The following is a 24,079-nucleotide window of genomic DNA, read 5'->3' as shown; positions in this document are numbered from 1 at the left end:
GTTTACTGATAACTTTTATAAACCCACCAATTCCCAGGGCTACCTTTACTATACCTATTCCCACCTTGTTATTATTATTTAATTATTTATGGTTTTATATTGCTATATTTCTTCACTATTCTCGGTGCGGCTGTAATGAAACCCAATTTCCCTCGCGATCAATAAAGTATGTCTGTCTGTCTGTAAAAATGCTATTTCCTCTTTTATTTCCAAGGATAAGGCTTTCCTTTCTTCAAAGAGTGGGGATTCCCTTCGTCCACCACGGATGCTGCCTTCACTCACATTCCCTCCATTTCCCAGATATCTGCGCTCACCCCTTCTTCCCACCACCTTAACAGAGATAGAGTTCTTCTTGTCCTCACCTACCACCCCATGAGCCTCCACATTCATCTTCCTACCATCTTCAACAGGACCCTATCACAAAACAGATCTTTACCTATCCCTTCTCCCCACTCTACAGAGATTGCTCCTTCCGTGACCCTCTTGTTCATTTGTCCCTACCCACTAATCTCCCACCTGGCACTCAGCTCTGCAAAAGGTAAAAGTGCCACACCTGCACATTGACCTCCTCCCCCACCTCTATTCAAGGCCCCAAACAGGTGAAGCAAAACTTCATCTGCGTATTTGTGGACATCTACTGAAACCATTGCTCCTGGTATAGCCTCCTCTACAGAGACCCAATGTCAACTGGGACATCCTTTCCGAGCACTTCAGAGCCTTAAATTTCTTGCAGATTTTCAGACACGGTATTTAACTTGCTTTATTTGTGAGTGTTTGGATTCAGCACCACATTAAATGGAAACTGTCCTTAGCCAGATTACACCTCCTCATGGTGCAATATTTTTACTTGATTTCCTGACCAGCTCCATTATAGATATTTGCTAGAAATAATCACTGTCAATTAGTTTTGATTAGAACACCACTTCTTGTTTCAACGCATAGAGTAACTATAGAATTTATCATCAACCAACCAATTTCTTCTTCTAAATAGAAGTCCTGGCAGCTGCCCACCAGAATTTTATACCCTTGTTCCTCACAGCCGGAATGATTAAAGTATTCATGCAGAACATACTTCAGCCACAGGGGTTCCATTATAGGAATATTTGCAAACTGAATCTCAAGAATACGAGCTATGTGACCTCTACCTTGCTATTTCTTCTTTAATGGGTTTCATTTTGATAACATCTCATTGATACTTTATTTACAACTTCACTTTCTTTGTTACACTGACTCAGGCATATTTTGCAGAAGTCCTTACTCCTTACGAGATTTTCTTAATAGAAATTTGGCAAATAGAAGAGGCACTCATTAACCCATCTGATTGGTTTTTCGTCAATCCCTAAGGACCATGCTTCCTCGTTGATCTCTCAAAATTCAAAGATCCAAGTACATTTATCATCAATGTATACATTATACAACCTTGAGATTTGCAACCAGGCAGCCACAAAACAAAGAAACCCAAAGGACTCCTATATTAAAAAATAGACCGTTGAACAGCCAATGCACAGAGAAAAGAAAAAACACTTTATACCCATAAAAAAGAACCCATAAAAAAAACCCCATATTTTAAAAAAGGCCATTAAGCAACCAACGTGCAGAGAAAAGAAATGCAAGCAAATAGCATTCTGAGCTGAGTCTGCAAGTGACTCCTACAGTTAGGCATAGTTCAGTGCAGAGCCCCATAAACCTCATGGAGCAGTGATCTGAACTGGCCTGTCCCTCACCTCAGGCCCTGACACACTGACCTTTTCAATCTGGCTCCCCATAGATAACAGCATTCCAAATAATCACTGTGCTTTGCCCATAGGTCAAAAGTGTAGCAAACATACCACTACACTAGCTGGTTTCACTGCAACAACATGGTGAGGGGAGAAGGAATTTCAGTGTGACATTGGTCTCTGATAAAAACTGCTGCAAGCCAATATAAAATCCTAGCTGAGTTCTTCTGGCTTTTGTATTTTAATGAGTCTGTATGCATCTTGAATCCATTCACCATGCAATTGAATGAAAAAAGATTGACTGTGATTGTAAAAAACATATCCTTGGTATGGAATATTGGTCAGGTATGATGGAAGGTGGAATCTTAGATGTTGAAAGTATCAGGAAAATGCAGTGATATTCATGTCTGAACTTCAAATCTAGGCATAGGGCAAGAAGGACACTTGGCCAAGCAAAGGGTAGTAATTCCCTGCATGAAGCCACACACTGCAATACATTACAGACTGGGCAGTTATTCTGTTAGCCAATGAGATTAAGGTAGGACACATGTAGCTTGTACTATCCATCAGAATACATCTGAAGTGAGTTTTGTTTCGAAGCTATTTCAAGGCTCAGTACTACTGTATCAAAGGACCTTAGATGATATATCACACGAAGAAAAAAAACAAAAATCTGTTAAATGGAAAACAAAAGTAAATGAGTAAAAAGTGAAATTCAATAAAACTAAAAATTTCAAGACAACTGTGATCAACATTGATATGTGTTAACATGCTGCTAATTCTCCTTTTAGTATTTACTAAGATTAAGTTGATGAGTTTCGGAAACAACACCTTCACAAGAACTGCAGCCATAATTATACATTAATTTGCTGAAGGAAGAAGGGTAGAAAAGCAGGAAAAAAAACCTAAGCTAGGGTTTATAGACTAAGCTTTTGGAAGGTAGTGCAGGTAAAAATGAGGAAGGAAAAGAGCGGTATCTCAGAGAGGAAAATTCCAGCAACTGTTTGTGTTACCAACAGTCAAAAAGGATACACAGAATAGCCCACAGTCAAGGAAAGATTGAAAGTATGTGAGGGGAAGACACTAAAGGACAGAAAGAGATTGCAGTTATGGGATGGATAAAGGAGTACAACAAGAAAGAGGATTTAAAATTCAAAGCATTAGGGAAGTGCCACCAAAGTGCATCAGGAAGAACGGAAATAGTGGATTTGTACATATAACAGAACAACTTTCATGTAGCTTGATTTTTTTCCCCTTAAATTTCTGCTAACAATCTTGCTGGAATCACCACAAATGAAAGATGACAACTTTGACTTTTCTTGTTTGTGAGGCAGACACTTACAGCACATCTGCTGGTAGAGATCAAGAAATGTTGCTTAAATAATTAAATCAAAAACCTAACATAAAGGAGAGATGTTAAAAAAATGTTTAAAAGACTAAAGGATATTGACAATGCCATACCTTTACAGTCTGGCCCACTAGAATTGTACATTACATGATGAAAATGAAATAGCTTGAACTAATATTAATCAATGTGTTAAAAATGATTTAATCTGTAATGATGCTGCTTGGAAAGTCATGGTAATAATTCATCACTCTTCCAAGCTATTGTTTATTATTGATCAACTTGGTGACTTTGTCATTCAAGGACAAGACAATTTGCTGAAAATGTGACAAAACTACAAGTTTTCTCATCAAATATTCTAGTGAGAATGTAGGTATAAAGCAGCACAATTAATAAGCTGTCCATTGAATAAGAAGGGAACATTTGTTGGTCTGGCATGGCAACAATTGTTACTTAATCAATCAGAATCAGGTTTATTATCACTGACATGTCATGAAATTTGTTGTTTCGTGGCAGCGATTGAATTTGGGTGTTCAATCCGTGCAAAAGACAACAAATTGTGCAAAGACAAAAAGAAATGATAAATAAACAAACAAACAAGCAAACAATAAATATCAAGAACGTGAGTTGAAGAGTCCTTGAAAGTGAGTCCACAGGTTGTGGGAACATTTCAATAATGGTGCAAGTGAAGTTGAGTAAAGTTATCCCCTTTGGTTCAAGAGCCTGATGTTTGAGGGCTATTAACTGTTCCTGAACCTGGTGGTGTGAGTCCTGAGGCTCCTGTATCTTCTTCCTGATAGCAGCAATGAGAAGAGACCATATCCTGCGTGGTGGTGGTGGGTCCCTGATGATGGATGCTGCTTTCCTGTGACAACGCTTCATATAGAGGTGCTCAATGGGGGGGTTGTGCTTTACCTGTGATGGACTGGGCCACAGTGACTACTTTTTGGAGGATTTTCCATTCGGGGCATTGATATTTCCATACCAAGCTGTGATGCAGCAAATCAATATACTCTCCACCACAAATCTACAGAAATGTGTCAGGGGCAGTGCAGTGCTTTCTTCATTCCTGCTCTTGCAGGCAGGGTCCAGGACAGGACCGCCAAAATAATAATACTTAGGAATTTAAAGTTGTTGACCCTCTCTACCTCTGATACGCCGCTTAGGATGGGCTCATTGTCCTCTGGTTTCCTCCTCCTGAAGTCAATAATCAGCTCCTCGGTCGTGCTGACTGATGTCCCGCTTGGGGACGGAATAATATCAGTGCCGGACTCCGGAGCGAAGGTTCTCAAGTTCGAATCCAAGTCGGTTTGAGCATCGAGCTAGCAACTCGGCCTCGTAAAAACAAGAATAGCTTGCTATGGAAACACCATAAAAAGACGGTGCCTCGATAACACCACTGCCGAGTTAAGGGCTATTCTTCTCCTCCTTCTTCTTGGTCGTGCTGACACTGGGTAAGAGGTTGTTATTGCGGAACCACTCAGCAAGATTTTCAGTCTCTTTCCTGTATGCTGTTTCATCACTAGCTCGATTCAGCCTACGACAGCAGTATTGTCAGCAAATCTGAATATGGCATTGAAGCTGTGCTTAGTTACTAAATCTTAATTGTAAAGCGAGTAGTACAGGGGATTAAGAACACAGCTTTGTAGTGCACCTGTGCTGATGGAGATTGTCAAGGAGATGTTGTTGCCAATCCAAACTAAGGTCTGCAAGTAAGGAAATCCAGGATCCAATTACATGAGGAGGCATTAAGGCCAAGGTATTGAAGCTTATTGATTAGTTTTGAGAGGATAATAGTATTGAATGCTAAACTGTAGTTGATAAAAAGCACCCTGATGCATGTTTCTTTGCTGGCCAGATGTTCCAAGGGTAAGCAAAGAGCCAAAGAGAAGATATCTACTGTGGACCTATTGCTCCAGAAGGTAAATTGGAGTGGATCCAATTTACTACTCAGACAGGAGTAAATATGTTTCATCACCAACTTCTCTGAACATTTCATCACTGTGGATGTAATTGCTATTGGATGATCGACATTGAGGCAGGTTACCATGTTCTACTTAAGCACTAGTATAATTGAAGCCTGGTTGAAACAGGTAGGTACCTCAGACTGCTGAAGTGAGAGGTTAAAGATCTCAGTGAACATTCCAGCCAATTGGTCAGCACAGGTCTTTAGTACTTGGCCAGGTATCCCATCTGTGCCAGATGCTTTTTGAGAAGGCTGCTCACCCATTGGCATCAAAGACTGAAATCATCGGATCATTGGGGAGGGGGTAGCTATTACTATTGCATCCACAATCTCTTCAGCTATCTATTTCAGAACCCTGGGGTGTAGTCCATCTGGTCCAAGTTATCTACCTTCAGACGTTTTAGCTTTCCAAGCACCTTCTCCTTAGTAATGGCAACAAACACTCAGTTCTGCCCTCGACTCTCGCATTTTTGACACTCTGTTAGTGTCCTCCACAGTGAAGACTGACGCAAAATATTTCTTAAATTCGTCCACCATTTCTTCCCCCCCCCCCCACATTATTAGCTCTCCAACATCATTTTCCAATGGTTCATCATACACTCTCGTCTCTCTTTTACTCCTTATACATCTGAAAAAACCTTTGGTACCCTCTGATATTTTCGGTTAGCTTACCTTCACAATTCATATTCTCCCTCCTTTTGGTTTAGTTGCCTTCTGTTAGCTTTTAAAAGCTGCCCAATGTTCAATTCCCCACTATTGTTTGCTCTGTTATATACCTTCTCTTTTACTTTAATTCCCCTTGTCACCCATGGTTGCCTCATCCTTCCTATAGGATACTTCTTCATCTTTAGGATGTACTGTGCCTTCTGAACTGCCCCAGAAACTCCAACCAGTGCTGTTCTACCATCACCCCTACTCGTGTCCTCTTCCAATCAACTTTGGCCTGCTCCTCCCTCATGCCTCTGTAGTACCCTTTACCCTACTGTAATACTGATGCATCTGACTTTATCTTCTCCCTCTCAAATAAAGTAAATCATCAAGTGAAGCAAATTATGCCAAGCTACATAACATATATTAGACCATACAACCAAAGGAGGTTTCAAAATGATGGGTTTTAAAGAGCATCTTAAAAAGAAGAAACTGAGGCAGGAGAAAGAGATACTAAGAGAGAACACCAGAACTTGGCAACCAGTTGTATTGGAATCATAATGGAGTATTGAGTTTTGAATCTAGCTATCTCAGAAGATTATAGAGATGGCAAAATAAGGAGGAAGGATGCATGATGTTGGGTGCAATGTATTAGAATGGACAGAGGATCAGTTAACCCATAGAAGGCAGAGAGTGGGGATAAATGGATGTGTTTTATTCAATGGTGAGCAGTGTGCGGTAGGAGTTGGTGCTGGGCCTACAACTGTTCATGATATACATCAACTACCTGGAAGAAGGGACCTAATGTAGCATACTTAAGTTTGCTGACGACATAACATTGAGCGGAAAGCTAAGTAAGCTGAGGATGAGGGGTCTGCAGGGAAATATAGATACGTTAAACGAGTGAGCAAGGCTCAGGCAGACGGAACACAATATTGATGAAAGTGAGGTCATCCACTTTGGGAGGAAAAATGGACGATCTGATTATTATTTAGATGGTGAAAGATTGCAACATGCTGCTGAGTAAAGGGACGGGGTGTTTGTGCATGAATCACAAAGCAGTTGGTTTGCAGGTGCAACAGGTTATCAAGGGAAATGGAATGTTGGCCTTCATTGCTGGAGGACTGAATTTAAGAAGAGGCAGTTAATGCTGCAACTGTACAGGTACTGGTGGGCTGCACCTGTAGCACTGTGTACAGTTCTGGTCTCCTTGCTTGAGGAAAAATATTCTGGCTTTAGAGGCAGTGTAGAGGAGGTTCACCAGGTTGATTCTGGAGATGAGGGAGTAGGCCTATGAGGAAAGACTGTGTTGCCTGGAACTATATTCATTGGAATTCAGAAAAATAAGGGTTCTTACAGAAAGAAATAAATCTATGAGAATGATATATAAAGTAGAGGCAGGAAATTTGTTTCTGCTGGTAAAGGAATCAAGAACTAGAAGACACCACCTCAAGAATCAGGGAAATAAATTTTGGATAGGGATAAGGAAAAATTGCTTGCTGCAAAGTATTGAATCTGTGGAATTCTGTCAGGGAAGCAGTAGAGGCTACCACATTTAATCCATTGAAGACATAGTTAGATAGTTATTTTGCATAGCAGGGGAATTAAATGTTATGGGGGAAAAGGCAGGTAGGTGGAGCTGAGTCCTTACCCAGATCAGCCATGATCTTATTGAATGGCAGAACAGGCTCATTGGGCCAGATGGCCAAGTCCTGCTACTACTTCTTAAGCTCTTATTTCAAGATAGTATGAGGACATAAATTTAGGCCTCAAAACATGATTACAGAGAAATTCTTTAGTTCTAAACATTTTCAGTTGTTTCATCAATAGTCCTTCCATTTCTTCCAAAAAAATGCTCTTTGATGTATATAGTTCTATTCACTCACCAGATCATGAATGAGTCTGTGTCCACTTGTAACTAGACCTTGCTCAGACTTAAGCTGAATGGTGAGTGACAAATAACGTTCAAGCTACAAGTGACCGACACTTACCAACCTAATCAATCACTTACTACAAAACGTCATATAACAGTCAAATCCACCATCATGGAGGCTTACAAAACAAGAGCTATTAAACTGAACTAGTATGATTTTGAACTTAATGGTCAATATAGACCTGAAGAGCCAAAGAACCAGTTTCTACAATATGATTCTATAAACACACAGGGAAACCAACAACTGAAAAAAAATAAGAGGATAAGCCAGAGGATGGATACGCTTCAGCAATCAACATTGAAAAAACACACCAGCAGTGTGTTTTTCTCCCAACCCGAAGCAGCAGTTTCAACAAAGTTCAGCACTACAGAGGACAAAGCAGCCTGCTCGATTAACACCTCAAACATGTCCTCTGTTGTACCATCCACAAAATGCACCACATTACCACAGTAACCTCTACCACTCTGAGATGGGATGCATCCCAAGTTGCTGAAGGAAGTAAAATATAAAAGGTGTTGAGGCTCTGATCATAGTTTTCCATACATGTTAAGATTGAAGAGAATTATACTCCAGTTTGGGCAAGCTACCACACAAATATCCTCAATCCACAATTAATGGCAGCAATGGGGATCTTCATGGAGATACTCAAAATAAAAAAAATTACATGTTGAATAGCTGCCAGTTTTAAGCCCGCTTAACTGACCTAGTAATGCCTACACTTGCCTTAAAGAAAAGTTACAAACTAATTCTGGTCTGACAGCCATTAGAATTTAAAAATCACCTCAAAACCAAGATGAAATCACACAATCCCATTCTCAAACAGTGGACAGCTCTCAGTGTCAATATCATATGAAAGATACACGTCCCTCTATCTCATCCAATCCATCTTTACTTGGATGATCATCTTAAGAGAATGTGTTGGTAGACATTTCAGAAACCAGTTTCAAGGAAAAATTGGATTTTACCCTGAGCTAGAAACTGAGGATTATCACAAGCAAATTCAGATAACTTTTGCTGCTTTCAAACAACTTCTAGAACTCAATTATTTGTTAGATAATGTGGGAATGCTGTGAATAACTCATTCATGTGCTGATGGAATCTGTGATTACATCAGGTCAGTGCTTGCAGGGACCTTAATTCAACTGGAAATAGCGGAACCGATGATTACACAGCACTGATTTAATAAGTAATCTCTAAACAACAGGAATTCTTTAAACTAACTTCCTTTGTCCAATTTTGTTACTTCCTTATTCCCCAACAACATTGGCACCTTACTAGGATACATAATTCAAATCTCCAAAATCTCTTCCAAAGAAAATATGATAGTGTTAGTCAACACGGCAGTCAATTGCATTAAGCAATACCTAGAGCAATCAGATTAACAGCTCACATGACGCCCAGATATGCAAGCTCCTAGCCAGATACATTGGTACCTTGTTCAATTTAGGTTGCTCAATAGACACTATGAGAGCCAATAACATTATTATCACATAGAAATCTCTAGGCTGGAGAGAGTTGTGAAGCCAAGCAAAGATGGAGAGTCATCTGCCCAAGAGGATGCTTTTTTTTAAAAAAATATGACTATATCATGAGACCTGGACCAAATTCTGCAACTTAGTTGAAATAACCATCACAAAAGGGAATTATATATGGAATTTTCCAGGCTAGCAGTGATTTTAAGTGTGATATCAACTAAGTTGGCAAAGAAAAAGAACACATCAACTACAAATCTGGCTGTGAGTTTCACAAGACAAAATGTATACATAATTCATTGCCAGTAACTATAGACATAAAAAGTTATCTAAACTGAATAAGGTAGGCAGGCACAATACACTAAACAGGCACTGATAATCAATGTTTCATCATCGCACCAATTTACAGTTCTTGATTTTCTCATCCCCAAATAGACCACATTAACTCTCAAGCAACCTGCTAGCTGCTTACAGTTCTGAGAGAAGCAAATCCAATATATGACATTTTGACAATATATTAATGTCTGATGCAAAATTGGTTACTTTTACTTAGATATCCATTTGTAGATTCTCCACATATAAACCTGTAAGGGTTTTTCTAATGATACAGAGTTATAAAAAGGATAGTAACAGCAAAATTAAAAGATGTCGAACTGCTTGATTTAGAAGGACCCAGTAATTTCTCAAAAAGATAATGACAGAAAATGACACAAGACAAAAGAAAAGTTATAATTGCTTTGTACAAGTCAATGCTTAAAGCCACATTTAAAGTTAAGTTGAAATATCCTAGCAGTCCACTATATGGAAAGAGCTTTAAGTTAAAACAATTAATTGATTATGGGAAACTCTAATGCAACTAGTGACCAAGGTATGCGTTAAAATGAAAATTCCAGCAGAATAAAAACAGTGCACGTAAGTTTGGGTCCCATATCAGAGAAATTGCTGAGAAAATGTATGGGAAATTCACAAGAGGCTCCTCTTTCTTTTTGCATCCTTCTCACCTCCCTCCCTTAATATAACTCCTTCTCAACACTTTCTACCTTCACCAGGGTAACTGGGAGGGAAATTCAATTTATGAGAAACACCAGAAGACACAGGAACAGAAATAGGCTATTCGACCCATTGCGTCTACTCCACCATTCGATCATGGCTGATTTACTTTCCTTCTCAGCCCCATCTTCCTGCCTTTCCTCTGTAACTTATGGCACCCTTGCCTATCAACCTCTGCTTTAAATTACTTGGCTTCCACAGCCACTTGTGGCAATGAATTACACAGATTCACTAGCTGTAGCTAAAAAAAATTCATCCTCATCTTTGTTCAATTCTGAGGCTATTCTCTCTGGTCCTAGAATCTTGCACTATTGGAAACAACCGCTTCATGTCTATTCAATCTAGGCCTTTCGATATTCAATTGTTTTCAATAAGATTCCTCTAAACGCCAAAGTAGTTTTTCAACATTTATTGTTACAGAAACTCCACATTAGGTACTTATATGAACTACCACACTGTCTTAAGAATTTGGTCTGGCTTACACTGTTACTTGACTGCACCTCTGACACTTCCTTATCTGTCAAAGCTGTGAAGATTACAGCAATTATTTTACAGAAGCTATATGTTACAAACCTTAAAGCATGACCTCTGGTATTTGACATTTTTGCTCTGAGTAAGAGATTCTATCTTTGCCTCTCATTTTTTTTTAAAAATCCTCTATCAGGTCTTCCCTCGGCCTCTGAAGCTCCAGGGAGAACAGCCCAAGTTTGTCCAACCTTTTCTTATAGCTTATACTCCCTAATCCAGGCAACAGCCTAGTAAAGTTCTACTGTATCATTTCTACAGAATCCCCATTCTTCCTATAATACAGTGACCAGAACTTCACGCGATACTCCAAGTGTGCTCTATATAGCTGGAGCATGACTTTCTTATACTTATGCTCTACACCCTTACCAATAAACTCAAGCGATTCCATATGCCTTCTTTACTACATTATCCACTGGCATAGTCACTTTCAGTGAAGCATGAACCTGAACCCCAAGAGTGCTCTGTATCTCAAAACAACATAGTTCATAACCCTCCAGTTATCTTTCAACCATGTCTCTATCTAAGAGCCCCTTAAATGTCCCTAATGTATCAGCCTCAACCACCGCCCACAGCAGTGCATTCCAGACACTAACACTGTCTGTGTAAAAAAAAGCCTACCACTAACATCTTCCCCAAACCTTCTTCCACTCACTTTAAAAGGATGTCATCTAGTATTAACCATTATCACAGTAGGAAAAAAGCACTGGCTGTCCACTCTAGCTCTGCCTTTTATAATCTTATACACCTCCATTCATTTCTTATCCTCCTTCACACTAACGAGAAAAGCCCATGTTTACTGAACACTTCCTCATTAGGCATGTTCCCTATACCAGGCAGCATCCCGATAAATCCCTTCTGTACAAGTTCTGTTCCACAACGTCACTCCAACACATATTTAACTCTTATCAATTTATTCTTGCACTTCCAGTACTAATACATGGTGTAATCCTGAAATTACTCAGCCAAATGCTCCCTCCTTCTATCTGGTTCAACAACATTTGCTGAATCAGAATCAGTTTTAATATCACTGGCATATGTCATGAAATTTGTTGTTACACGGCAGTAGTATAATGCAATACATAATAAACTATTAACTACAGTAAGTATAAACATATTTTAAAAGTTAAATAAATGGTGGAAAATGGAGAAAAAAAGGTTGAGGGAGTGATCAGAGTTCAATATCCATTCAGAAATCTGATGATACAGGGGAAGAAGCCACTCCTGAATCATTGAGTATGTGTCTTCAGGCTCCCGTATTTCCTCTTTGATGGCAGCAATGTCCTGGTGGATTGGGGTCCATAATAATGGATGCCACCTATTTGAGGCATCACTCCATGAAGATGTCCTGGACGCTGGGGAGGCTAATGCCCATGATGAAGCTGACTGAGTTCATAGCTTTCTGCAGCCTTTTCCGATCCAGTGCAGTGCCCCCCTTCCCCCATACCAAACAGTGATGCAGCCAGTTAGAATGCTCTCCATGGTACATCTGTAGAAATTTGAGTGTACTAATTCTCCTCAAACTCCTAATGAAATATAACCACTGATGTGCCTTCTTTGTAACTCTATCCATATGTTGAGCCCAGGATAGATCCTTAGATGTTGAGGCCCAGGAACTTGAAACTGCTCAATTCAGATCACTCAATGACGATTGGTGTCTGTTCCCTCACTTTAACCATTCTGAAGTCTGCAATAAGTTCATTGGTCTTAGTGCAATTTAGTTGCTGTGACACCACACAACCAGCTGATCTATTTCGTTCCTGTATGCCATCTGGACACCCATCTGAAATTCTGGCAACAACAGTTGTGTCATCAGCAAATCTATAGATGGCACTTGAGCTGAGCCTAGCCCATAGTCATGTGTATAGAGTAGAGCAGAGCAGTGGGGGTAAGCACACATCCTTGAGGTGTGCCAGTGTTGATTATCAGCGAGGTGGAGGTGATTCCAATCCTCACAGACTATGGTCTTCCAATGAGGAAGTCAAGGATCCAATTGCAGAAGGAGGTAGAGAGGCCAGAGGTCATGATGCACAGCAGCACCAATGACATAGGTGGGAAAAAAAGAGGTACTACACAGAGAGTATAAGGAGTTAACAAAGGGCTGAAGAGTAGGAGATTCAAAGTACTAACATCTGGATTACTCCCAGTGCCAGATGTTAGTTAATGAAGGAACAGCATGATAGCACAGATGAATGCGTGGTTGGGGAACTGGTGCGCAGGGGGCAGGGTTTCAGGCTCTTGGGTCACGAGAACCTCCTCTGGGGCAGAAGTGACCTGTACAAGATGGCCAGGTTACACCTAAACTGGAGGGCAGCCAATATCCTGGCCAGATTTGCTAATGCTACTCAGGAAGTTTTACACAAGTTTGGCAGGGAGATAAGAACCAGAGCACCAGGTCATTAAGTGAAGGAATGGAGAGGAAGGTACATGTTTGGGCCAATGAAAACATGCAGGATAAAGTAATAAATATGACAGGATTGGTAGTTTGAAGTGTGCGTACTTTGATGCTAGGAGTATTGTGGGTGAAGGTGATAAACTTAGAGCACTCATCAATACATGGAACTATAATGTTGTGTTCATTACAGAGACTTGGTTGAGAGAGGTACAAGAAAGGGTGCTTATTGCCCCAGGGTTTTGATGTTTTAGAAAAGATAAGAGTGTGAGGTAAAGGGGGGAGGGGGAAGTTGCATTACTAACCAGGGACCGTATCACAGCTGCATTCAGAGGGTACATAATGGAAGGCTCACCCACTGAGCCTACACGGGTAGAACTCCAAAATAGGAAGGGTGCAATCACTCTGACAGGATTGTACTAGAAAGGCCCCAGTAGCCACTGGAACACTGATGGCCAGATATGCAGACATATTAAGGAAAGGTGTAAAAGCAATGGGGTTGCTGGCATGGAAACTTCAAATTCTCTACTATAAACAGTGTAATAGGTTGAGATGGTGCAGAATTTGTTAGGTGCATCTGGGAAGGCTTCTTAAATCAATATGTAGAGAGTCCAACAACAGGAGGGACTGTTGGATAATGAGACTGCCAGGTAACTAACCTCTCAGTGGGTGAGCAGCTAAGGAACAGTGACCTCAACTCCTTAAGTTTTAAGATAGCTATAGATCAGGATATGCATGGACCTTGCACGTGAAATAAACTGGAACAGGGCAAATTACGAGAGCAACTAGAGAGAGTTCATTGGGAATAGCTGTTATTGCGCAATCCACATCCAACACGTAGAAGGCGTTCAAAGACCAACTGTACAGAGTGCAGGACAAGGTGTGCCTGTCAGAAGGAAAGTCAAAGATGGCATGATAAGAGAACCTTAGATTCTGAGGGAGGTAATGAATTTAGTCAAAAAGAAAAAGTATGTAAAGCTTAGGAAGCTAAAACCAAACAGAGTCCTTAAAGAATATAAAAAAGCCAGAAAAGATCTCAAGAAGGAAACGAGGAAAGCCAGGAGGCTAACAGGAAGGAGCTTAAGATGGAAATTAGGAGAGCCAGAAGGGGCCATGAGAAGGCCTTGGCAGGCAGAATTAAGGAAAACCCCAAGGCATTCTCCAAGTATGTTAAAAGCAAGAGGATAAGATGTGAAAGAATAGGACCTATTAAGTGTGACAGTGGGAAAGTGTGTATGGAACCGGAGGAAATAGCAGAGTTACGTAATGAATACTTTACTTTAGTAGTCACTATGGAAAAGGATCTTGGTGATTGTAGTGATGACTTGCAGCAGACTGAAAAGCTTGAGCATGTAGATATTAAGAAAGAGGATGTGCCCAAGCTTTGGAAAGCATCAAGTTGGATAAGTCACCAGGACCAGACGAGATGTACCCCAGGCTACTGTTGGAGGCAAGGGAGGAGATTGCTGAACTCTGGCGATGATCTTTGCATCATCAATGCGGTCAGGAGAGGTTCTGGAGGATTGAAGGGTTGCGGATATTGTTCCTTTATTCAAGATAGGGAGTAGAGATAGTCCAGGAAATTATAGACCAGTGAGTCTTACCTCAGTGGTTGGTAAGTTGATGGAGAAGATCCTGAGGGGCAGGATCTATGAACATTTGGAGAGGTATAATATGATTAGGAATAGTCAGCATGGCTTTGTCAAGGGCAGGGGGCAGGTCGTGCCTTACGAGCCTGATTGAATTTTTTGAGGATGTGACTAAACACATTGATGACGGAAGAGTAGTAGATGTAGTGTATATGTATTTCAGCAAGGCATTTGATAAGGTACACCATGCAAGGCTTATTGAGAAACTAAGGAGGCATGGGATCCAAGGGGACATTGCTTTGTTGATTCAGATCTGGCTTGCCCACAGAAGGCAAAGAGTGGTTGTAGACGGGTCAATTTCTACATGGAGGTCGGTCACCAGTGGAGTGCCTCAGGGATCTGTTCTGGGACCCTTACTCTTCATGATTTTTATAAATGACCTGGATGAAGAAATGAAGAGATGGGTTAGTAAATTTGCTGATGACACAAAGGTTGGAGGGGTTGTAGATAGTGTGGAGGGCTGTCAGAGGTTACAGAGGGACATTGATAAGATGCAAAACTGGGCTGAGAAGTGGCAGATGGAGTTCAACCCAGATAAGTGTGAAGTGGTTCATTTTGGTACATTAAATACAATGGCAGAATATAGTATTAAAGGTAAGACTCTTGGCAATGTGAAGGATCAGAGGGATCTTGGGGTCCGAGTCCATAGGACGCTCAAAGCAGCTGTGCAGGTTGACTCTCTGGCTAAGAAGGTGTACAGTGTATTGGCCTTCATCGATCATGCAATTGAATTTAGGAGCTGAGAGGCAATAATGCAACTATATAGGATCCTGGTCAGACCCCACTTGGAAGTGCTGTGCTCAGTTCTGGTCGCCTCACTACAGGAAGGATGTGGAAACCACAGAAAGGGTGCAGAGGAGATTTACAAGGATGTTGCCTGGATTGGAGAGCATGCCTTATGAGAATAGGTTGAGTGAACTCGGCCTTTTCTCCTTGGAGTGATGGAGGATGAGAGGTGGCCTGATAGAGGTGTATAAGATGATGAGAGGCATTGATCCTGTGGATAGTCAAAGGCTTTTTCCCAGGGCTGAAATGGTTGCCATGAGAGGACACGGGTTTAAGGAGCTGGGGAGTAGGTACAGAGGAGATGTTAGGGGTAAGTTTTTTACTCAGAGAGAGGTGAGTGCATGGAATGGGCTGCCAGCAACAGTGGTGGAGGCGGATACAATAGGGTCTTTTAAGAGACTTTTGGATAGGTACATGGAGCTTAGAAAAATAGAGGGCTATAGGTAAGCCTAAGAATTTCTAAGGTAGGGACATGTTCGGCACAACTTTGTGGGCTGAAGGGCCTGTATTGTGCTGTAGGTTTTCTATGTTTCTATATTTCTATGCATGAAAAGTCCTTGGCAAGTAGGATTAAACAGAATCCAAAGGCATTCTATACATACGTCGGGGGCAAGAGGATAGCTAGGGATAGGGTTAGACCATTCAAGGATAAAGAGGGGAACACTTGATTGGATGTAAAGGGTATGGGTGAAGTGCTTACTGTGTACTTTCCATCAGTATTTACCAAGAAGGATATGTAGGATAGGGAGACCAGTGCCAAGAATATTATGCTAGAATAGTTAAAAGTAAAGGAGAAAGTATTACTGTGTCTCTTAAAAAGCATTAAGGTGGATGTCTCCAGGGCCTGATGGGATATACCCCAGGTTACTGAGGGAGGCAAGTGAAGAGATTGCTGGGGCCTTGTCCAATATCTTTGTGTTCTCCCCAGCCACAGGCAATATCCGGGAAGACTGGTAAGTAGATCACATTGTTCCAGTATTCAAAAAGAGAACGAGGGATAATCTGCAAACTATAGACCGGCGAGTCTCACATCAGTGGTAGGGAAGTTACTGGCAGCATGCTTTACGGGAGGCAAGTCATGTCTTACTAACTTGACTAAGGTTTTTAATGAGGTGACACAGTGATTGAAGGTACAGCTGAGGATGTTGTCTACAGGTTTTAGTAAGAGACAAGTTTTCTTGTAGAAGTCCAAGATGCATGGGATCAATGATGAATTGGCTGCTTAGATTGATAACTGGCTTGCTCATAGAAGGCAGAGGTCAAAGGGACTTATTCTAGCTGGAGGTCTGTGATTAGTTGGTGTTCCACAGGGATCTGTACTGGGACATCTACTGTCTGTGATGTATATAAATAACCTGATTGAAAATGTAGCCGGATGGGATAGTAAACTTGCAGATGACATGAAGATTGGTGGTGTTGTGGATAGCATAGATAAATAGCAAAGAATACAGTGGAATATAGATCAGTTACAAATATGGGCAGAGAAATGGCAGATGGAGTTTAACCTGGCCAAATGTGAAGTATTGCACCTTGATAGGTCAAATGCAAAGAAACAGTACACTGTTAAGGGCAAGACCCTTAAAAGTGTTGACAAGTAGAGGGATCTTGGGGTCCAAGTTCATAGCTCCCTGAAAGCCACTACACAGGTTGATATGGTGATTAAGGTGGTATATGGCATGCTTGCCTTTATTTTTCCAAGGCACTGAGATCAAAACTCAGGAAGTTGTGTTATAAAACTCTAGTTAGGATGCATTTGAAGTATTGCATATAGTTCTGGCTGCCCCATTATAGGAAGGACATTGAGGTTTTGGAAAGGGTACAGTAGAATTTTACCAGGATGCTATCTGAATTAGAGGGCATGTGCTATAACGAGAGATTGCACAAATTTGGGTTGTTTTCTCTGGAGCTGCAGAGGCTGAGGGGGAGATCAGATAGAGGTTAATAAGATTATGAGAGTAGACAGACAGTATCTTTTTCCCAATGTTGAAATGTCAAATACTAGTGGGCATGCACTTAAGGTGTGAGGAGATAATTTCCAAGATGTGAGGAACAAGTTTTATTTTGTGACACAGCGAGTGGTGGGTGCCTGGAATGGAGTGCCTACAGCGGTGGTAGAGGTAGATATATGAGGGACATTTACGACATATCTAGATAGACACAACACTGTGGGCCAAAGGGCTTGCTCCTGTGCTGTTCCATGTCCCCCTTATTTGTACACAAACCTGGGCAGCAAAAACTAAAGGAAAAAGGAATTTAGTGCTTTTGAAGTTACACCTTGTGCAACATAAATCGATAGAAAAACAATTCAGATTCAATAAAAATATAAATTTTGGAAAATGCAACTAATAATGTTCATCTTCATAGTGAATGTGTAAAAATGTTGAAAACTGAATCAAGTATTGATGGAAATAGGGTACCACAGAGCTATACACGCCAGCAGGTCCAGTAAACACGATCTTCAATTAGTATCGTAATGACAGGGTGACCATAAACAAGATGTGATAGCGTAAACTAAATGAACCTGGATATGGTCCAGGTGCAGGTCAGTGGGACTAGGCAGAAAAATGGTTCGGCACAGCCAAGAAGGGCCAAAAGGCCTGTTTCTGTGCTGTAATGTTCTATGGCTCTATGGTTTTACATTTGAATTAATTCTATCTGATGTCATGAATGAATAAACCTATGCTTCCTAATGCCACATTCACAGTAAACATTATATAACCAAGGTAACCTTACCAGTGAACTGCTCTGCAATTTTGACACTGTGAAAACCATAATCAGAATCAGGTTTATTATCACTGCCTTATCTGTTGCGAAATTTTGTTCTGTGGCAGTAGTGCAGGGCAAAGACAAAATGACTATAAATTATAGACTAATTAAGTAAGGGAATAATGAGGTAGTGCCTATGGATTGTTCAGAAATCTGATGGTAGAGTGGAGGAAACTGAATCTGAATCTTTGTGTGCGGGTCTTCAGGCTCTGATATTCTAAAAATAAAGCTAAACAAGCAGCCAGCAACTCAACAAAAATAATGAATCACAAAGCTAATGTGGCTTCACGGATATAATTGTCAAGGACCAAAAGCTCATTATTTCGTAAAATATTTTTGGCAAAAGAAAACTTGAATAGAAACAATTCTAGCTCAGAGTAGAGGCTGTTAAATTTAGTTCTACAGAACAATCTAGTCCAGTATGTTAAAGGTTGGCGAAGCTTGCAGACAAATGCAAGGCAGCAATATCATCTGGCTATATTGTGGAAGAGGATGTTTAAAGAGGAAGGTTATTTCAAGAAAAACAAATCAATCCAATTACTTGGGACTGTCCCATGGTTTAGAATCAGAATTAGTAAATACAAGACATCACTGACTATAGAAGGGAAGCCAATAAATGAAATGTCATAGGATTTTGAAAATTACTGGTATGCAAAAAATAGAAGTCTTACACAAAGCTAAAGAACTTTTAAAAAATTCATATAATTGCATCTGTTTCACCCCAGTGCGTTCCAAAAAAAATGCATAGGTTTGCAAGTCATCGTGAGGAAGTAAAGTGGTGCAGCTCGTAGAGTTGTTGCCTCACAGCACCAGAGGTTCAAATCTGATCTCAGATTCTAGCGGTGCAGAACTTGCACATTCGTCCTATTGCCTCCAGGTGCTCCACTTCATTCTCACATCCTGAAAGTATGCAAATTGGTAGGTTAAATGGCCACTATAAATTGTCCTTAGTGTAGGGGGAGTTCACAAGAGAGTATAAAGAATAAAACTGAGATTAATGTGGGATTAGTGGATGACTGTTGACCAAGAGACTGTGACTTGAAAGGCCCGTCACTGTGCTCTACCACTTTATGATGCAGGGATGATACAGTGGCTTTGAAAACAAGCTAAATATCTCTCAAAATAGAAATTGTCAATTTAAGACCAATTTCTTCAGAATTGGGATCTGTTTTGCAGAGGAAGCAGAGAGGGAGAATGTGGAGGTGGCAAGGACAAACAGGAAGTCTGTGATAAAAGACGAAAATGATGGTGCTCTCTTAGAGAGGATTGGTCAATGCTTGTTAACCTGCCTGAAGGACTGTAACTAATGGGAGATTCAAAATAATCAGCATAAAGGATTAACTTGAAATAATGCTCAATAATTAAATCATAAATAACCACAGGATAAGGAATACAGGTCCAAACAGCCAAAAGATGTGTTACAGACAAACATAAGGAACTATGTATTTCACAGAATGCTAAGAGTAGGAGTGGCAAAATATATGGAATGGTTTAAGAAATATAGACTATTGGGTTCCTAAGTCCTAATAGAAAGACCATTTGAATAGCCTCCCTTTATCTGCATTATCTCAGAAGGAGGCCAGTGATTAAAAATCATAACTGAAGATCTTGGCTTAATAAAATTATGCTAGTGTGCATTAAACTATTAAATCAAAAACAAACAAAAATAGTGCCTTGTATGATGACACTTAATAAGCAGCTCAATTTCAGTAAGTCCACTGATAAAATATAAGCTAATGAGCAAAACGGTTCCTCATTTTAGAATACATACTTAACATTTGCATAAGGCACAATCCTAAACATAATGGTTTAGTAAGATTTTTACCTGAACATTAAAGGCTCTAAATATTTTCGTGTAATAAGGCAACAGATTACATATTCATTTATAATTAAATTAGTATTATTTTAATGACTCTTGTGAGATTTTCAGATCTATTTTGTGCTTTAATACATAGGCTATACATGCAATCCTCACATTATGAGAAAGCTGCAGTCCTAAAAAATAGTTCATATCACAATTTCCCATTACATGAAGCTGCGTCCTCTGTGCAGTCAAAAAATGCGATGAAAAAATTACTTTGATTTATTTACTTCTTTCACACAACTTCTATGGGACGTTATTCCATATATCAAAATTTTCTGTAAATCCTGCAAGGGGGAATTTCCATAACCCAAATGGCCATAATGCAGGGGAGCCACCTTATGGAATAACAATATATATTTTGTTGCAGAATGAAGATTTGTTGAGGAAGACACATGAAAATATATGCAAGAGGAAGAATGAATTAGGGATAGAAGCAAAGTAACAATGCAAATGCAAGATAGACAGGGGCCACAGAACCAGATGCACAAATGGAGTCAAGAAAACTGACTCTGAATATGACAGGTAATCTTTCTGTGCAGAATGAATTTCCTTTTGAAGTTTAAAAAAAACTCTAAACTTCCAAATGCAGAAAATCAAGATACAGATCTACAGCCAACCTGAGGTAACATTCACCAGAATCATACCTTGCTTTGAGAGAGCACTCCTAAGTGCTGGAGTAATCATTTCTCTTGGTTCTCCCTTTTCTTTTTTCCTCATGGCACGCTTTGACAACTTCAGTTTTGCAGTTTCTTTGTTCACTTCTTCCTTCTATAAGAAAAAAGGGACAGAATTAAGAAATATCACAGGTTACAGCATGATGGTTCTATAAATACTGTCATAATTTAACGTGCATTTTGGAAACTGAAGAAATTAATACATACTTTTTCTTAAGAACTGTATATCTAATATAGAAATTACATTGTCAAGTAGGTAAAATAAAATCCTTAGATTTATATCAGCATTAGTGTCTTACCACAAGCACCTATCTTATTTATGGTTACTGTTCTGATGGGTTAATGCAGCAAACTAAATTTCCCTTTAAAGTAATAATTAAATGGTCCAATGTGCCTACAGAATAATTTCAGCAGTAAAATGTAAATTATGTCTACATATTGTCCATGATGCTGCAAAAGTGTAACAACAATAAACTACAACCCATGACCACGTAACAATCACTACAGATTTGAAGTATTGTTACTGAAGAATAATCAGCAAGTTTCAAAAATAAAACACTCAAAAAGGAACATCCATTTAATAGAGCTGACAAAATCCTGCTCATGCTTCACTTGCAATCAGGCACAATGCACACATTTGCAGTCCAAGTTATTTTTAGATAGGCTAAGGATAACATTTCAGTGAAAATGATAATCAAGGTGGCCAAAAATATATATTTTTTTAAAATGTTATTATTGTCACATGCACCAGATACAATGAAAAGTTATTGTTTGCACACCATGCCAAGTAGCACAAATAGAAAATAAAATAATGCAGAAAATGGTACTAGTTACAGAAAAGTTCAAAGTACATTTATTATCAAAATACATCAATGTCACTATATTCAACCCTGAGATTCATTTTCTTGCGGGCGTAATCGATATATCCATAATGGAATAATACCATAATGAGAATCAATGAACAACCTCACCAACTTTCGTGTTCAGCCGGCGTGCAAAAGACAACAAATTGTGCAAATACAAAGAAAGAATAATAAATAAGCAATAAATATCGAGATCAGATGAGTCCTTGATAGTGAGTCCATAGGTTGTGGGAACATTTCAACGATGGGGCAAGTGAAGTTTGGTTCAAGAGCCTGATGGTTGAGAGGTAATAGCAGTTCCTGAACCTGCCCTACATATCTATAGAAGTTTGTCAAAGTTTTAGATGTCATGCCAAATCTACACAAACTCCTAAGGAAGTAGAGACACTCCTGAACTTTCTTCATAATTGTATTTACATGCTGAGTCTGGGATAGGTACTCCAAAATAGTAACACTGAGGAGCTAAAGGTTGATGACCCTCTCCACCTCTGATGAGGACTGGCTCGTCGACCTCTGGTTTCCTCCTCCTGAAGTCAAAAATCAGCTCTTTGGTCTTGCTGACACTGAGTAAAATTGTTGCTATGGCACAACTTAGCCTTATTTTCAATCTCCCTCCTATATGCAGATTCTTCACCACCTTTGATTTGGCCTATGACAGTAGTGTCATCAGCAAACCTGAATATGGCATTGGACCTGTGCTTACCAACAGTCAAAAGTGTAAAGCAAGTAGAAGGAGGTAAAGGAGGCTGAATACACAGCTTTGTGGTGCACCTGTACTCACGGAGATAACCTGCTTACGGTGATCTGAGCTAACTGGGGTCTGCAAGCGTGAAAATCAAGGAGCCAACTGCACAATAAGGTAGTGAGGCCAAGGTCTAGAAGCTTATTCTTTACTTTTGGGGGGAGGGTGGTACTGAATGCCAAGCCAAAGTTGATAAAGAGCAACCTGATGCATGTATCTTTGCTGGCCATATGTTCCAGGGCTGAGTAAAGAGCCAATGAGATGGCAACTGCTGTGGGCCTGTTGCTCCAGTTGGAAAATTGGAGTGGATCCAAGACACTTCTCAGGTAACAGTTGATATGTTTCATCACCAACCTCTCAAAAATACTTCATCACAGTGGTTGTAAGTGCTACTGGATGATAGTCATTGAGGCAGGTTATTATGTTCTTCTTAGGTACCAGTATAATGGAAGGCTGCTTGAAGCAGGTGGTACAGCAGACAGCATAAGTGAGAGGTTAAAGAGCTCACTGAACACTCCAGTAAGTTAATCAACATAGGTTTTTACTACTTGAACAAATAACACGTCCGAGGCAGATGCTTTTCTTGTGTACACCCTCTTGAAAACTGTTTACACGTCCGCCTCAGCCTGAAATCACAGTATCCCTGAGGGTCTGTGGGAGTTTATGATGGTCCCTCCATGGTTTGACTGTCAAAGTGAGCATAGAAAGCATTGTACTCATCTGGAAGTGGAGCCAGATTTTACTTTCTAACAGATTCAAACCCTGCCATAACTGTCGCAACATCCTTCATTGACTCAAGTTTGATTGTGTCTAGATCTCTTGGTCACCAGACATGAGCGCCTCTGACCTGGCCTTCAGCAAATTGGTTAATCCAGGGATTCTAGTAGGGTAAGACTCTGAATGACTTTGCGGGGACACACTCATCTACATCTATTTTAATAAAGTCTGTGACAACCGTGTAGTATTCATTCAGATCCACAGATGAGTTCTTGAACACAACCCAGTTCATTGACTTGAAGCAATCCCAGAGCTACTCCTCTGCCTCCCACAACCTCTTCTTTGTTGCCCTAATCTCTGGAGCCAAGTGATCAGATTTGCTGAAGAGCAGTCTGAGCATAGACTGATGAGCATTACTTATCTTAGCATGACAGAGGTCCAGTGTGTTGAGTAGGTATTCAATATCTTAGTAAAACAGTGATCTATTGTGTTGGGATCTCTGGTGCTACAGGTTGTATGCTGATGGTAATTGGGCAGGGTTTTCTTCAAACAAGCCAGGTTGAAGTCCCTGACTATAATTTATAGTGCATTGAGATGGACTGTTTCTTGTTTGGAGATGGCATCATGCTCTATCTCAAGCACTTGATTCCAGGCAGCCACTAGTGGAACTAGTGCAATGAAGATTGACAAATAGAATGTAGTGGCCATGATGAGATAAAGGATCAAGAATTCATCTTTATCATGTAAAATAGCTGCACAAGTGGGATGAAAGATGTTATTGTGTAACGTTACTTATGCTGCAAACGTCAGAAATGCCAAATTCAGTTGCTGAGGTGGTGGAAATGCATCAAAATAATTTTAGAGGATGAACTTTGAATTGATTTTCAGCCTTCTATCTGGAAGTCTTCCTATTCACTTGGCCATAAGTTGCTATTTTAGTGATTGCTCCATAGATTTTCACAGGCACA

At 40.1% G+C, this 24,079-nt stretch overlaps 1 protein-coding gene across 1 annotated transcript in view; it reads right to left on the bottom strand.

Moving 5' to 3' along the window:
- The window catches only part of tyw1 (tRNA-yW synthesizing protein 1 homolog (S. cerevisiae)), a 181,496-nt gene that overhangs the window by 124,800 nt on the left and 32,617 nt on the right, over positions 1–24,079 (bottom strand). The window contains exon 8 of the mRNA XM_059973172.1: positions 20,760–20,883. Coding sequence (XP_059829155.1) covers positions 20,760–20,883 — 124 coding nt within the window. The remainder of the gene's footprint in view (positions 1–20,759; positions 20,884–24,079) is intronic.

This window comes from Hypanus sabinus, chromosome 6 (genome assembly GCF_030144855.1).
Source record: "Hypanus sabinus isolate sHypSab1 chromosome 6, sHypSab1.hap1, whole genome shotgun sequence".
Classification (NCBI taxonomy): Eukaryota; Metazoa; Chordata; class Chondrichthyes; order Myliobatiformes; family Dasyatidae; genus Hypanus; species Hypanus sabinus.
This window is presented reverse-complemented; position numbering and strand designations above follow the sequence as displayed.